Genomic DNA, 17,228 nt, shown 5'->3' on the forward strand with positions numbered 1-17,228 from the left:
GTGTATGAGTGTGTGCTTCAGTGTGTGAGTGTGTGCTTCAGTGTGTGAGTGTGTGCTTCAGTGTATGAGTGTGTGCTTCAGTGTATGAGTGTGTGAGTGTGTGCTTCAGTGTGAGTGTGTGCTTCAGTGTGTGAGTGTGTGCTTCAGTGTGTGAGTGTGTGCTTCAGTGTGTGAGTGTGTGCTTCAGTGTGTGAGTGTGTGCTTCAGTCTGTACTTCAGTGTGTAAGTGTGTGCTTCAGTGTGTGAGTGTGTGTTTCAGTGTGTGAGTGAGTGCTTCAGTGTATGAGTGAGTGCTTCAGTGTGTGAATGTGTGCTTCAGTGTGTAAATGTGGGCTTCAGTGTGTGAGAGTGGGCTTGAGTGTGAGTGTGTGCTTCAGTGTATGAGTGTGTGCTTCAGTGTGTGAATGTGTGCTTAAGTGTGTGAGTGTTGTGCTTCAGTGTGTGAGTGTGTGCTTCAGTGTATGAGTGTGTGCTTCAGTGTGTGAGTGTGTGCTTCAGTGTGTGAGTGTGTGTTTCAGTGTGTGAGTGTGTGCTTCAGTGTGTGAGTGTGTGCTTCAGTGTGTGAGTGTGTGCTTCAGTGTATGAGTGTGTGCTTCAGTGTGTGAGTGTGTGCTTCAGTGTGTGAGAGTGGGCTTCAGTGTGTGAGAGTGGGCTTGAGTGTGAGTGTGTGCTTCAGTGTATGAGTGTGTGCTTCAGTGTATGAGTGTGTGCTTCAGTGTGTGTTTCAGTGTGTGACTGTGTTTCAGTGTGTGACTGTGTTTCAGTGTGTGAGTGTGTGTTTCAGTGTGTGAGTGTGTGTTTCAGTGTGTGAGTGTGTGCTTCAGTGTGTGAGTGTGTGCTTCAGTGTATGAGTGTGTGCTTCAGTGTATGAGTGTGTGCTTCAGTGTATGAGTGTGTGCTTCAGTGTGTGAGTGTGTGCTTCAGTGTGTGAGTGTGTGCTTCAGTCTGTACTTCAGTGTGTAAGTGTGTGCTTCAGTGTGTGCTTCAGTGTGTGTTTCAGTGTGTGAGTGTGTGTTTCAGTGTGTGAGTGTGTGTTTCAGTGTATGAGTGTGTGCTTCAGTGTATGAGTGTGTGCTTCAGTGTGTGTTTCAGTGTGTGAGTGTGTGTTTCAGTGTGTGAGTGTGTGCTTCAGTGTGTGAGTGTGTGCTTCAGTGTGAGTGTGTGCTTCAGTGTATGAGGATGTGTGCTTCAGTGTATGAGTGTGTGCTTCAGTGTGGTGAGTGTGTGCTTCAGTCTGTACTTCAGTGTGTAAGTGTGTGCTTCAGTGTGTGCTTCAGTGTGTGAGTGTGTGCTTCAGTGTGTGAGTGTGCGATTGTGTGCTTCAGTGTGTACTTCAGTGTGTGAGTGTGTGCTTCAGTGTGTACTTCAGTGTGTGAGTGTGTGCTTCAGTGTATGAGTGTGTGCTTCAGTGTGTGAGTGTGTGCTTCAGTGTGTGAGTGTGTGCTTCAGTGTATGAGTGTGTGTTTCAGTGTGTGAGGTGTGTGCTTCAGTGTGTGAGTGTGTGCTTCAGTGTGTGAGTGTGTGCTTCAGTGTATGAGTGTGTGAGTGTGTGCTTCAGTCTGTACTTCACTGTGTAAGTGTGTGCTTCAGTGTGTTGAGTGTGTGTTTCAGTGTGTGAGTGTGTGCTTCAGTGTGTGAGTGTGTGCTTCAGTGTGTGAGTGTGTGCTTCAGTGTATGAGTGTGTGCTTCAGTGTGTGAGTGTGTGCTTCAGTGTGTGAGTGTGTGCTTCAGTGTGTGAGTGTGTGCTTCAGTGTGTGCTTCAGTGTAGGAGTGTGTGCTTCAGTGTAGGAGTGTGTGCTTCAGTGTAGGAGTGTGTGCTTCAGTGTGTGAGAGTGGGCTTCAGTGTGTGAGAGTGGGCTTGAGTGTGAGTGTGTGCTTCAGTGTATGAGTGTGTGCTTCAGTGTGTGAATGTGTGCTTCAGTGTGTGAGTGTGTGCTTCAGTGTATGAGTGTGTGCTTCAGTGTGTGAGTGTGTGCTTCAGTGTATGAGTGTGTGCTTCAGTGTATGAGTGTGTGCTTCAGTGTATGAGTGTGTGCTTCAGTGTGTGAGTGTGTGCTTCAGTATGTGAGAGTGGGCTTGAGTGTGTGAATGTGGGCTTCAGTGTGTGAGAGTGGGCTTGAGTGTGAGTGTGTGCTTCAGTGTGTGAGTGTGTGCTTCAGTGTGTGAGTGTGTGCTTCAGTGTGTGAGTGTGTGCTTCAGTGTATGAGTGTGTGCTTCAGTGTATGAGTGTGTGCTTCAGTGTGTGAGTGTGTGCTTCAGTGTGTGAGTGTGGGCTTGAGTGTGAGTGTGTGCTTCAGTGTATGAGTGTGTGCTTCAGTGTGTGAGAGTGTGCTTCAGTGTGTGAATGTGTGCTTCAGTGTATGAGTGTGTGCTTCAGTGTGTGAGAGTGGGCTTGAGTGTGAGTGTGTGCTTCAGTGTGAGTGTGTGCTTCAGTGTATGAGTGTGTGCTTCAGTGTATGAGTGTGTGCTTCAGTGTATGAGTGTGTGTTTCAGTGTGTGAGTGTGTGTTTCAGTGTATGAGTGTGTGCTTCAGTGTATGAGTGTGTGCTTCAGTGTATGAGTGTGTGCTTCCGTGTATGAGTGTGTGCTTCCGTGTATGAGTGTGTGAGTGTGTGCTTCAGTGTGTACTTCAGTGTGTGAGTGTGTGCTTCAGTGTGTGAGTGTGTGCTTCAGTGTGTGAGTGTGTGCTTCAGTGTGTGAGTGTGTGCTTCAGTGTGAAGCACACACTCACACACTGAAGCACACACCGAAGCACACACTTACACACTGAAGCACACACTCACACACTGAAGCACACACTCGCACACTCACACACTGAAGCACACACTCACACACTGAAGCACACACTCACACACTGAAGCACACACTCACACACTGAAGCACACACTCACAGTGTGTGAGTGTGCGAGTGTGTGCTTCAGTGTGTACTTCAGTGTGTGAGTGTGTGCTTCAGTGTGTGAGTGTGTGCTTCAGTGTGTGCTTCAGTGTGTGAGTGTGTACTTCAGTGTGTGCTTCAGTGTATGAGTGTGTGCTTCAGTGTATGAGTGTGTGCTTCAGTGTGTGAGTGTGTGTTTCAGTGTGTGAGTGTGTGTTTCAGTGTGTGAGTGTGTGCTTCAGTGTGTGAGTGTGTGTTTCAGTGTGTGAGTGTGTTTCAGTGTGTGTTTCAGTGTGTGAGTGTGTGTTTCAGTGTATGAGTGTGTGCTTCAGTGTGTGAGTGTGTGCTTCAGTGTGTACTTCAGTGTGTAAGTGTGTGCTTCAGTGTGTGAGTGTGTGCTTCAGTGTGTGAGTGTGTACTTCAGTGTGTGAGTGTGTGCTTCAGTGTGTGAGTGTGTGCTTCAGTGTGTGAGTGTGTGTTTCAGTGTGTGTTTCAGTGTATGAGTGTGTGCTTCAGTGTATGAGTGTGTGCTTCAGTGTGTGAGTGTGTGCGAGTGTGTGCTTCAGTGTATAAGTGTGTGTTTCAGTGTGTGTGTGTGTGTTTCTGTGTATGAGTGTGTGTTTCTGTGTATGAGTGTGTGTTTCTGTGTATGAGTGTGTGTTTCTGTGTATGAGTGTGTGCTTCAGTGTGTGAGTGTGTGTTTCAGTGTGTGAGTGTGTGTTTCAGTGTGTGAGTGTGTGTTTCAGTGTGTGAGTGTGTTTCAGTGTGTGAGTGTGTTTCAGTGTGTGTTTCAGTGTGTGAGTGTGTCAGTGTGTGAGTGTGTGCTTCAGTGTGTACTTCAGTGTAGGAGTGTGCGCTTCAGTGTAGGAGTGTGCGCTTCAGTGTAGGAGTGTGCGCTTCAGTGTAGGAGTGGTGCGCTTCAGTGTAGGAGTGTGCGCTTCAGTGTAGGAGTGTGCGCTTCAGTGTATGAGGGTGCGTTTCAGTGTATGAGTGTGCGTTTCAGTGTATGAGTGTGTGTTTCTGTGTATGAGTGTGTGTTTCTGTGTATGAGTGTTTCTGTGTATGAGTGTTTCTGTGTATTGAGTGTGTTTCTGTGTATGAGAGAGGTGTTTCATGTGTGTGAGTGTGTGTTTCTGTGTTTGAGTGTGTGTTTCTGTGTTTGAGTGTGTGTTTCTGTGTATGAGTGTGTGTTTCTGTGTATGAGTGTGTGTTTCTGTGTATGAGTGTGTGTTTCTGTGTATGAGTGTGTGTTTCTGTGTATGAGTGTGTGTTTCTGTGTATGAGTGTGTGTTTCTGTGTATGAGTGTGTTTCTGTGTATGAGTGTGTTTCTGTGTATGAGTGTGTGTTTCTGTGTATGAGTGTGTGTTTCTGTGTGTGATGTGTGTGTTTCTGTGTATGAGTGTGTGTTTCTGTGTATGAGTGTGTGTTTCTGTGTATGAGTGTGTGCTTCAGTGTGTGAGTGTGTGCTTCAGTGTGTGAGTGTGTGTTTCAGTGTGTGAGTGTGTGATTCAGTGTGGTAGTGTGTGTTTCAGTGGGTGAGTGTGTTTCAGTGTGTGAGTGTGTTTCAGTGTGTGAGTGTGTTTTCAGTGTGTGAGTGTGTGGTTTCAGTGTATGAGTGTGTGCTTCAGTGTATGAGTGTGTGAGTGTGTGCTTCAGTGTGTAACTTCAGTTGTAGGAGTGTGTGGCTTCAGTGTAGGAGTGTGCGCTTCAGTGTAGGAGTGTGCGCTTCAGTGTAGGAGTGTGCGCTTCAGTGTAGGAGTGTGCGCTTCAGTGTATGAGGGTGCGTTTCAGTGTATGAGGGTGCGTTTCAGTGTATGAGGGTGTGCTTCAGTGTATGAGTGTGTGCTTCAGTGTGTGAGTGTGTGCTTCAGTGTGTGAGTGTGTGCTTCAGTGTGTGAGTGTGTGCTTCAGTGTATGAGTGTGTGCTTCAGTGTGTGAGTGTGTGAGTGTGTGCTTCAGTGTGTGAGTGTGTGCTTCAGTGTGTGAGTGTGTGCTTCAGTCTGTACTTCAGTGTGTGTGTGCTTCAGTGTGTGAGTGTGTGTTTCAGTGTGTGAGTGAGTGCTTCAGTGTATGAGTGAGTGCTTCAGTGTGTGAATGTGTGCTTCAGTGTGTAAATGTGGGCTTCAGTGTGTGAGAGTGGGCTTGAGTGTGAGTGTGTGCTTCAGTGTATGAGTGTGTGCTTCAGTGTGTGAATGTGTGCTTAAGTGTGTGAGTGTGTGCTTCAGTGTGTGAATGTGTGCTTCAGTGTGTGAGTGTGTGTTTCAGTGTGTGTTTCAGTGTGCGAGTGTGTGTTTCAGTGTGTGAGTGTGTGTTTCAGTGTGAGTGTGTGTTTCAGTGTGTGAGTGTGTGCTTCAGTGTGTGAGTGTGTGTTTCAGTGTGTGAGTGTGCGATTGTGTGCTTCAGTCTGTACTTCAGTGTGTGAGTGTGTGCTTCAGTGTATGAGTGTGTGCTTCAGTGTGTGAGTGTGTGCTTCAGTCTGTACTTCAGTGTGTAAGTGTGTGCTTCAGTGTGTGCTTCAGTGTGTGAGTGTGTGCTTCAGTGTGTGAGTGTGCGAGTGTGTGCTTCAGTGTGTACTTCAGTGTGTGAGTGTGTGTTTCAGTGTGTGAGTGTGTGTTTCAGTGTGTGAGTGTGTGTTTCAGTGTGTGAGTGTGTGCTTCAGTGTGTGAGTGTGTGCTTCAGTCTGTACTTCAGTGTGTAAGTGTGTGCTTCAGTGTGTGCTTCAGTGTGAGAGTGTGTGCTTCAGTGTGTGAGTGTGTGAGTGTGTGCTTCAGTGTGTGATGGCTTTGTTGACGAAATAGCAATGAACATGGGTGAGCCAATAACACGAGGCATCTATGTGCAGCAACCAATCAGCAGCTACTGAGTATATCTAGATATGCTTTTCAGGAAAGAATATCAAGAGATTGAAGCAAATTAGATAATAGAAGTAAATTAGAAAGTTGTTTAAAATTGTATTTTCTATCTGAATCATGAAAGAAACTGTTTGGGTTTAATGTCCCTTTAAGAATAAAGTGCATTTAAGTTTTAGTCACTTGGTCAAAAATTGCACATGGGGGGGTGCTGATCATTAAGTAAGGGGCCCCAAAATTTCTAGTGACAGCCCTGCACGCACAGAAGCTTAAACACGCACAGAATCGCACGCACACACGCACAGAATCGCACAGAAGCTAAAGCATGCACAGAAGCGCACGCACACAAGCGCACTCACGGAAAAAGCACAGAAGCTAAAGCATGCACAGAAGCGGACGCACAGACACAGAAGTTTAAACACGCACAGAATTGCACGCACACACGCACAGAAGCTAAAGCATGCACAGAAGCGCACGCACACAAGCGCACGCACGGAAAAAGCACAGAAGCTAAAGCATTCATAGAAGCGCACACAGAATCGCACGCACACACGCACAGAGCTTAAACACGCACAGAAGCGTACGCACAGAAGCGTACGCACGCACAGAAGCGCATGCACACACGCACAGGAGCTTAAACACGCACAGAAGCGCGCACACATGCACAGAAGCGCACGCACACACACAGAAGCACACGCACAGAAGCGCACACATGCACATGCACAAGCACAGAAGCGCACACACGCACAGAAGCGCACGCAGACGCACAGAAACGCAGACGCACAGAAGTGCACACACACGCACAGAAGCGCACGCACACAAGCGCACACACATGTACAGAAGCGCACACACGCACAAAAGCACACGCACAGAAGCACGCACACGCAAAGAAGCGCACACACGCACACAAGCGCACACACGCACAGAAGCGCACACATGCACAGAAGCGCACACATGCACAGAAACTGTTTGGGTTTAATGTCCCTTTAAGAATAAAGTGCATTTAAGTTTTAGTCACTTGGTCAAAAATTGCACATGGGGGGTGCTGATCATTGATTAAGTAAGGGGCCCCAAAATTTCTAGTGACAGCCCTGCACGCACAGAAGCTTAAACACGCACAGATTCGCACGCACACACGCACAAAATCGCACAGAAGCTAAAGCATGCACAGAAGCGCACGCACACAAGCGCACTCACGGAAAAAGCACAGAAGCTAAAGCATGCGCACAAGCGCACGCACACAAGCGCACGCACGCATAGAAGCGCACGCAAGCACAGAAGCTTAAACAGGCACAGACTCGCACGCACACATGCAAAGAGCGAACACACGTACAGAAGCGCATGCACACACGCACAGGAGCTTAAACACACACACACAGAAGCGCACCCACATGCACAGAAGCGCACGCACATACACAGAAGCGCACACACAGAGACAGAAGCACACGCACAGAAGCGCACACACGCACATGCACACGCACAGAAGCGCACACACGCACAGAAGCGCACGCAGACGCACAGAAGTACACGCACACAAGCGCACACACACGCACAGAAGCGCACGCACACAAGCGCACACACATGTACAGAAGCGCATGCACATGCACAGAAGCACGCGCACAGAAGCGCACACACGCACAGAAGCGCACACACGCACGCACAGAATCACACAGAAGCGCACGCACACAAGCGCACGCACGGAAAAAGCACAGAAGCTAAAGCATGCACAGAAGCGCACGCACACAAGCGCACACACGCATAAAAGCGCACGCACAGACACAGAGCTTAAACACGCACAGAAGCGTACGCACACGCATAGAAGCGCACAGAAACGCACGCAGACGCACAGAAGTGCACACACACGCACAGAAGCGCACGCACACAAGCGCACACACATGTACAGAAGCGCACGCACGCACAGAAGCACGCGCACACACGCACAGAAGCGCACACACGCACAGAAGTACACACACACAGAAGCGCACACACACAGAAGCGCACACACACGCACACAAGCGCACGCACACAAGCGCACACACATGTACAGAAGCGCACACGCACAAAAGCGTACGCACGCACAGAATCGCACGCACGCACACATGCACAGAATCACACATAAGCTAAAGCATGCACAGAAGCGCACGCACACAAGCGCACGGAAAAAGCACAGAAGCTAAAGCATACGCAGAAGCGCACGCACACAAGCGCACGCACGCATAAAAGCGCACGCACAGACACAGAAGCGCACGCAAGCACAGAATCGCACACACGCACAGAGCTTAAACACGCACAGAAGCGTAAGCACATGCATAGAAGCGCACACACGCACAGAAGCACATGCACACACGCACAGGAGCTTAAAAACGCACAGAAGCGCGCGCACGCACGCACAGAAGCACACCCACATGCACAGAAGCGCACGCACACACACAGAAGCGCACGCAAGCACAGAAGCTTAAACAGGCACAGACTCGCACGCACACATGCAAAGAGCAAACACACGTACAGAAGCGCATGCACACACGCACAGGAGCTTAAACACACACACACAGAAGCGCGCGCAGACACAGAAGCGCACCCACATGCACAGAAGCGCACGCACATACACAGAAGCGCACACACAGAGACAGAAGCACACGCACAGAAGCGCACACACGCACATGCACACGCACAGAAGCGCACACACGCACAGAAGCGCACGCAGACGCACAGAAACGCAGACGCACAGAAGTACACGCACACAAGCGCACACACACGCACAGAAGCGCACGCACACAAGCGCACACACATGTACAGAAGCGCATGCACAGAAGCGCACACACGCACAGAAGCGCACACGCACAGAAGCACGCGCACAGAAGCGCACACACGCACAGAAGCGCACACGCACAGAAGCGCACACACGCACGCACAGAATCACACAGAAGCTAAAGCATGCACAGAAGTGCACGCACACAAGCGCACGCACGGAAAAAGCACGGAAGCTAAAGCATGCGCAGAAGCGCACGCACACAAGCGCACACACGCATAAAAACGCACGCACAGACACAGAGCTTAAACACGCACAGAAGCGTACGCACACGCATAGAAGCGCACACACGCACAGAAACGCACGCAGACGCACAGAAGTGCACACACACGCACAGAAGCGCACGCACACAAGCGCACACACATGTACAGAAGTGCACACACGCACAAAAGCGCACGCACAGAAGCACGCGCACACACGCACAGAAGCGCACACACGCACAGAAACTGTTTGGGTTTAATGTCCCTTTAAGAATAAAGTGCATTTAAGTTTTAGTCACTTGGTCAAAAATTGCACATGGGGGGTGCTGATCATTGATTAAGTAAGGGGCCCAAAATTTCTAGTGACGGCCCTGCACGCACAGAAGCTTAAACACGCACAGAATCGCACGCACAAAATCGCACAGAAGCTAAAGCATGCACAGAAGCGCATGCACACAAGCACACGCACGGAAAAAGCACAGACGCTAAAGCATGCCCAGAAGCGCACACACGGAAAAAGCACAGAAGCTAAAGCATGCGCAGAAGTGCACGCACACAAGCGCACGCACGCATAGAAGCGCACGCAAGCACAGAAGCTTAAACAGGCACAGAATCGCACGCACACAAGCAAAGAGCTTAAACACGCACAGAAGCATACGCACAGAAGCGAACACAAGCGCACATACGCACAGAAGCGCATGCACACATGCACAGGAGCGCACCCACATGCACAGAAGCGCACACACACACACAGAAGTGCACACGCACAGAAGCGCACACACGCACAGAAGTACACACACACAGAAGCGCACACACACGCACACAAGCGCACGCACATGTACAGAAGCGCACACGCACAAAAGCGCACGCACATGCACAGAAGCACGCACGCACAGAATCGCACGCACGCACACACACACGCACAGAATCGCACAGAAGCTAAAGCATGCACAGAAGCGCACGCACACAAGCGCACGGAAAAAGCACAGAAGCTAAAGCATACGCAGAAGCGCACGCACACAAGCGCACGCACGCATAAAAGCGCACGCACAGACACAGAAGCGCACGCAAGCACAGAATCGCACACACGCACAGAGCTTAAACACGCACAGAAGCGTAAGCACATGCATAGAAGCGCACACACGCACAGAAGCGCATGCACACACGCACAGGAGCTTAAAAACGCACAGAAGCGCGCGCACGCACGCACAGAAGCGCACCCACATGCACAGAAGCGCACGCACACACACAGAAGCGCACGCACACGCACAGAAGCGCACACACGCACATGCACACGCACAGAAGCGCACACACGCACAGAAGCGCACGCAGACGCACAGAAACGCAGACGCAGAGAAGTGCAAACAAACGCACAGAAGCGCACGCACGCACAAAAGCACACGCATAGAAGCACGCACAGAAGCACGCACACGCACAGAAGCGCACACACGCACAGAAGCGCACACACGCACAGAGGCGCACACACGCACAGAAGCGCACACACGCACAGAAGCGCACACACACACATGCACATAGAAGCACTGCTGTTATACAAACAGATACCCAGTTACCTGATAGCGGGTGCAGTGACCTTAGTTTGTTTGTAAGTGTGTTTCAGTGTATGAGCGTGTTTCAGTGTATAAGAGTGTTTCTGTGTATAAGAGTGTTTCTGTGTATAAGAGTGTTTCAGTGTATAAGAGTGTTTCAGTGTATAAGAGTGTTTCAGTGTATAAGAGTGTTTCAGTGTATGAGCGTGTTTCTGTGTATAAGAGTGTTTCTGTGTATAAGAGTGTTTCAGTGTATAAGCGTGTTTCAGTGTATGAGCGTGTTTCTGTGTATAAGAGTGTTTCTGTGTATAAGAGTGTTTCAGTGTATGAGTGTGTTTCAGTGTATGAGCGTGTTTCAGTGTATGAGCGTGTTTCTGTGTATAAGAGTGTTTCTGTGTATAAGAGTGTTTCAGTGTATAAGAGTGTTTCAGTGTATGAGCGTGTTTCAGTGTATGAGCGTGTTTCAGTGTATGAGCGTGTTTCAGTGTATGAGCGTGTTTCAGTGTATGAGCGTGTTTCAGTGTATGAGCGTGTTTCAGTGTATGAGCGTGTTTCAGTGTATGAGCGTGTTTCAGTGTATAAGCGTGTTTCAGTGTATGAGCGTGTTTCAGTGTATAAGAGTGTTTCAGTGTATAAGAGTGTTTCAGTGTATAAGCGTGTTTCAGTGTATAAGAGTGTTTCAGTGTATAAGAGTGTTTCAGTGTATAAGCGTGTTTCAGTGTATAAGCGTGTTTCAGTGTATAAGCGTGTTTCAGTGTATAAGCGTGTTTCAGTGTATAAGAGTGTTTCAGTGTATAAGAGTGTTTCAGTGTATGAGCGTGTTTCTGTGTATAAGTGTGTGTTTCTGTGTATGAGTGTGTTTCAGTGTATAAGAGTGTTTCAGTGTATAAGAGTGTTTCAGTGTATGAGCGTGTTTCAGTGTATGAGTGTGTGTTTCTGTGTTTGAGTGTGTGTTTCTGTGTATGAGGGTGTGTTTCTGTGTTTGAGTGTGTGTTTCTGTGTATGAGTGTGTGTTTCTGTGTATGAGTGTGTGTTTCTGTGTATGAGTGTGTGTTTCTGTGTATGAGTGTGTTTCTGTGTTTGAGTGTGTGTTTCTGTGTTTGAGTGTGTGTTTCAGTGTATGAGCGTGTTTCAGTGTATAAGCGTGTTTCAGTGTATGAGCGTGTTTCAGTGTATGAGCGTGTTTCAGTGTATGAGCGTGTTTCTGTGTATGAGCGTGTTTCTGTGTATGAGTGTGTGTTTCTGTGTATGAGTGTGTGTTTCTGTGTATGAGTGTGTGTTTCTGTGTATGAGTGTGTGTTTCTGTGTATGAGTGTGTGTTTTTGTGTATGAGTGTGTGTTTCTGTGTATGAGTGTGTGTTTCTGTGTATGAGTGTGTGTTTCAGTGTATGAGTGTGTGTTTCAGTGTATGAGTGTGTGTTTCAGTGTATGAGCGTGTTTCAGTGTATGAGCGTGTTTCAGTGTATAAGTGTGTTTCAGTGTATGAGCGTGTTTCAGTGTATGAGCGTGTTTCAGTGTATGAGTGTGTGTTTCTGTGTATGAGTGTGTGTTTCTGTGTTTGAGTGTGTGTTTCTGTGTTTGAGTGTGTGTTTCTGTGTATGAGTGTGTGTTTCTGTGTATGAGTGTGTGTTTCTGTGTATGAGTGTGTGTTTCTGTGTATGAGTGTGTTTCTGTGTATGAGTGTGTGTTTCTGTGTATGAGTGTGTTTCTGTGTATGAGTGTGTGTTTCTGTGTATGAGTGTGTGTTTCTGTGTATGAGTGTGTGTTTCTGTGTATGAGTGTGTGTTTCTGTGTATGAGTGTGTGTTTCTGTGTATGAGTGTGTGTTTCTGTGTATGAGTGTGTGTTTCTGTGTATGAGTGTGTGTTTCTGTGTATGAGTGTTACTACCTTTACAACATTTCCAAGTTTACTACAGTTAAAGGGACATAAAACCCAAAACATTTCTTTCATGATTCAGACAGAGAATACAATTTTAAACAGCATTGCAATTCACTTCTATTATCTAATTTGCTTCATTCTTTAGATATGCTTTGTTGACGAAATAGCAATGAACATGGGTGAGCCAATAACACGAGGCATCTATGTGCAGCAACCAATTAGCAGCTACTGAGTATATCTAGATATGCTTTTCAGGAAAGAATATCAAGAGATTGAAGCAAATTAGATAATAGAAAATACAATTTTAAACAACTTTCTAATTTACTTCTATCTGAATCATGAAAGAAACTGTTTGGGTTTAATGTCCCTTTAAGAATAAAGTGCATTTAAGTTTTAGTCACTTGGTCAAAAACTGCACATGGGGGGTGCTGATCATTAAGTAAGGGGCCCCAAAATTTCTAGTGACAGCCCTGCACGCACAGAAGCTTAAACACGCACAGAATCGCACGCACAGAAGCTAAAGCATGCGCAGAAGCGCACGCACACAAGCGCACGCACGGAAAAAGCACAGAAGCTAAAGCATGCACAGAAGCGCACACACAGAAGCGCACGCACAGACACAGAGCTTAAACACGCACAGAAGCGTACGCACACGCACAGAAGCTCACGCACAGAAGCGCACACACGCACAGAAGCGAATGCACACGCATAGAAGCGCACACGCACAGAAGCGCACACACACGCACAGAAGCACACACACACGCACAGAAGCACACGCATAGAAGCGCACACACGCACAGCAGCGCACACACGCACAGCAGCGCGCGCACACGCACAGAAGCGCACGCACACGCACAGAAGCGCACGCACGCAACAGAAGCGCACACACACAGAAGCGCACACACGCACAAAAGTGCACGCACACACATGCACATAGAAGCACTGCTGTTATACAAACAGATACCCAGTTACCTGACCGCGGGTGCAGTGACCTTAGTTCCTGCAAGATTGAGCGAGCTCAGAGACTCGTTGACTCCTCCCCTGCAGAGCACATCCAGGGCTTGTGCCAGGTCCTCCTCACTGTAACTCTGAGCTGTTAGGTCCAATTCCTGGAGGCTGTGCTGCCAGCGCCGGACAAGAAGGGCACAGCCAGAGCGTGGCAATGCCAGGTTCTTAGTGCTGCAGTATAACCCCAGATACAGACGCTGCAGATCTGAGAGACACAGGGAATCAGTATGTTACAGGCACGTGCAATCACAATGTTACAGCTACGTGCTATACCAGCTATATAACTAAATATACACACTGCAGATCTAATAGAGACAGGAGAGAGAATCAGTATGTTACAGGCATGTGCTATACAAGCTATATAACTAAATATACACACTGCAGATCTAATAGAGACAGGAGAGAGAATCAGTATGTTAGAGGCATGTGCTATACCAGCTATATAACTAAATATACACACTGCAGATCTAATAGACAGGAAAGAGAATCAGTATGTTACAGGCATGTGCTATACCAGCTATATAACTAAATATACACACTGCAGATCTAATAGAGACAGGAGAGAGAATCAGTATGTTACAGGCATGTGCTATACAAGCTATATAACTAAATATACACACTGCAGATCTAATAGAGACAGGAGAGAGAATCAGTATGTTACAGGCACGTGCTATACCAGCTATATAACTAAATATACACACTGCAGATCTAATAGAGACAGGAGAGAGAATCAGTATGTTACAGGCATGTGCTATACAAGCTATATAACTAAATATACACACTGCAGATCTAATAGAGACAGGAGAGAGAATCAGTATGTTAGAGGCACGTGCTATACCAGCTATATAACTAAATATACACACTGCAGATCTAATAGAGACAGGAGAGAGAATCAGTATGTTAGAGGCATGTGCTATACCAGCTATATAACTAAATATACACACTGCAGATCTAATAGAGACAGGAGAGAGAATCAGTATGTTACAGGCATGTGCTATACCAGCTATATAACTAAATATACACACTGCAGATCTAATAGAGACAGGAGAGAGAATCAGTATGTTAGAGGCATGTGCTATACCAGCTATATAACTAAATATACACACTGCAGATCTAATAGAGACAGGAGAGAGAATCAGTATGTTACAGGCATGTGCAATACCAGCTATATAACTAAATATACACACTGCAGATCTAATAGAGACAGGAGAGAGAATCAGTATGTTAGAGGCACGTGCTATACCAGCTATATAACTAAATATACACACTGCAGATCTAATAGAGACAGGAGAGGGAATCAGTATGTTACAGGCATGTGCTATACAAGCTATATAACTAAATATACACACTGCAGATCTAATAGAGACAGGAGAGAGAATCAGTATGTTAGAGGCATGTGCTATACCAGCTATATAACTAAATATACACACTGCAGATCTAATAGAGACAGGAGAGAGAATCAGTATGTTAGAGGCACGTGCTATACCAGCTATATAACTAAATATACACACTGCAGATCTAATAGAGACAGGAGAGAGAATCAGTATGTTAGAGGCACGTGCTATACCAGCTATATAACTAAATATACACACTGCAGATCTAATAGAGACAGGAGAGAGAATCAGTATGTTACAGGCATGTGCTATACCAGCTATATAACTAAATATACACACTGCAGATCTAATAGAGACAGGAGAGAGAATCAGTATGTTAGAGGCACGTGCTATACCAGCTATATAACTAAATATACACACTGCAGATCTAATAGAGACAGGAGAGAGAATCAGTATGTTACAGGCATGTGCTATACAAGCTATATAACTAAATATACACACTGCAGATCTAATAGAGACAGGAGAGAGAATCAGTATGTTACAGGCACGTGCTATACCAGCTATATAACTAAATATACACACTGCAGATCTAATAGACAGGAGAGAGAATCAGTATGTTACAGGCACGTGCTATACCAGCTATATAACTAAATATACACACTGCAGATCTAATAGAGACAGGAGAGAGAATCAGTATGTTACAGGCATGTGCAATACCAGCTATATAACTAAATATACACACTGCAGATCTAATAGAGACAGGAGAGAGAATCAGTATGTTACAGGCACGTGCTATACCAGCTATATAACTAAATATACACACTGCAGATCTAATAGAGACAGGAGAGAGAATCAGTATGTTACAGGCATGTGCTATACAAGCTATATAACTAAATATACACACTGCAGATCTAATAGAGACAGGAGAGGGAATCAGTATGTTACAGGCATGTGCTATACCAGCTATATAACTAAATATACACACTGCAGATCTAATAGAGACAGGAGAGGGAATCAGTATGTTACAGGCATGTGCTATACCAGCTATATAACTAAATATACACACTGCAGATCTAATAGATAGGAGAGGGAATCAGTATGTTACAGGCATGTGCTATACCAGCTATATAACTAAATATACACACTGCAGATCTAATAGAGACAGGAGAGAGAATCAGTATGTTACAGGCATGTGCAATACCAGCTATATAACTAAATATACACACTGCAGATCTAATAGAGACAGGAGAGGGAATCAGTATGTTACAGGCACGTGCTATACCAGCTATATAACTAAATATATACACTGCAGATCTAATAGAGACAGGAGAGAGAATCAGTATGTTACAGGCATGTGCTATACAAGCTATATAACTAAATATACACACTGCAGATCTAATAGAGACAGGAGAGGGAATCAGTATGTTACAGGCATGTGCAATACCAGCTATATAACTAAATATACACACTGCAGATCTAATAGAGACAGGAGAGAGAATCAGTATGTTACAGGCATGTGCTATACCAGCTATATAACTAAATATACACACTGCAGATCTAATAGAGACAGGAGAGGGAATCAGTATGTTACAGGCATGTGCTATACAAGCTATATAACTAAATATACACACTGCAGATCTAATAGAGACAGGAGAGAGAATCAGTATGTTAGAGGCACGTGCAATACCAGCTATATAACTAAATATACACACTGCAGATCTAATAGACAGGAAAGAGAATCAGTATGTTACAGGCATGTGCTATACCAGCTATATAACTAAATATACACACTGCAGATCTAATAGACAGGAGAGAGAATCAGTATGTTACAGGCACGTGCTATACCAGCTATATAACTAAATATACACACTGCAGATCTAATAGACAGGAGAGAGAATCAGTATGTTACAGGCACGTGCAATACCAGCTATATAACTAAATATACACACTGCAGATCTAATAGATAGGAGAGAGAATCAGTATGTTACAGGCACGTGCTATACAAGCTATATAACTAAATATACACACTGCAGATCTAATAGACAGGAGAGGGAATCAGTATGTTACAGGCATGTGCTATACCAGCTATATAACTAAATATACACACTGCAGATCTAATAGAGACAGGAGAGAGAATCAGTATGTTACAGGCATGTGCTATACCAGCTATATAACTAAATATACACACTGCAGATCTAATAGAGACAGGAGAGGGAATCAGTATGTTACAGGCATGTGCTATACAAGCTATATAACTAAATATACACACTGCAGATCTAATAGAGACAGGAGAGAGAATCAGTATGTTAGAGGCACGTGCAATACCAGCTATATAACTAAATATACACACTGCAGATCTAATAGAGACAGGAGAGAGAATCAGTATGTTACAGGCACGTGCTATACCAGCTATATAACTAAATATACACACTGCAGATCTAAAAGAGACAGGAGAGAGAATCAGTATGTTACAGGCACGTGCTATACCAGCTATATAACTAAATATACACACTGCAGATCTAAAAGAGACAGGAGAGAGAATCAGTATGTTACAGGCATGTGCTATACCAGCTACATAACTAAATATACACACTGCAGATCTAATAGAGACAGGAGAGAGAATCAGTATGTTACAGGCATGTGCTATACCAGCTATATAACTAAATATACACACTGCAGATCTAAAAGAGACAGGAGAGAGAATCAGTATGTTACAGGCATGTGCT

General features: G+C 45.9%; 1 protein-coding gene across 2 annotated transcripts in view; it reads right to left on the reverse strand.

The window, feature by feature from the left end:
• Nucleotides 1-17,228, reverse strand: part of FBXL6 (F-box and leucine rich repeat protein 6) — a 441,814-nt gene that overhangs the window by 42,194 nt on the left and 382,392 nt on the right. For both annotated transcript variants that reach the window (XM_053715504.1, XM_053715503.1), the window contains one exon: nucleotides 13,133-13,373. In XM_053715504.1, coding sequence (XP_053571479.1) covers nucleotides 13,133-13,373 — 241 coding nt within the window. The remainder of the gene's footprint in view (nucleotides 1-13,132; nucleotides 13,374-17,228) is intronic.

The sequence above is a fragment of the Bombina bombina genome, chromosome 5 (genome assembly GCF_027579735.1).
Source record: "Bombina bombina isolate aBomBom1 chromosome 5, aBomBom1.pri, whole genome shotgun sequence".
Taxonomy (NCBI): domain Eukaryota; kingdom Metazoa; phylum Chordata; class Amphibia; order Anura; family Bombinatoridae; genus Bombina; species Bombina bombina.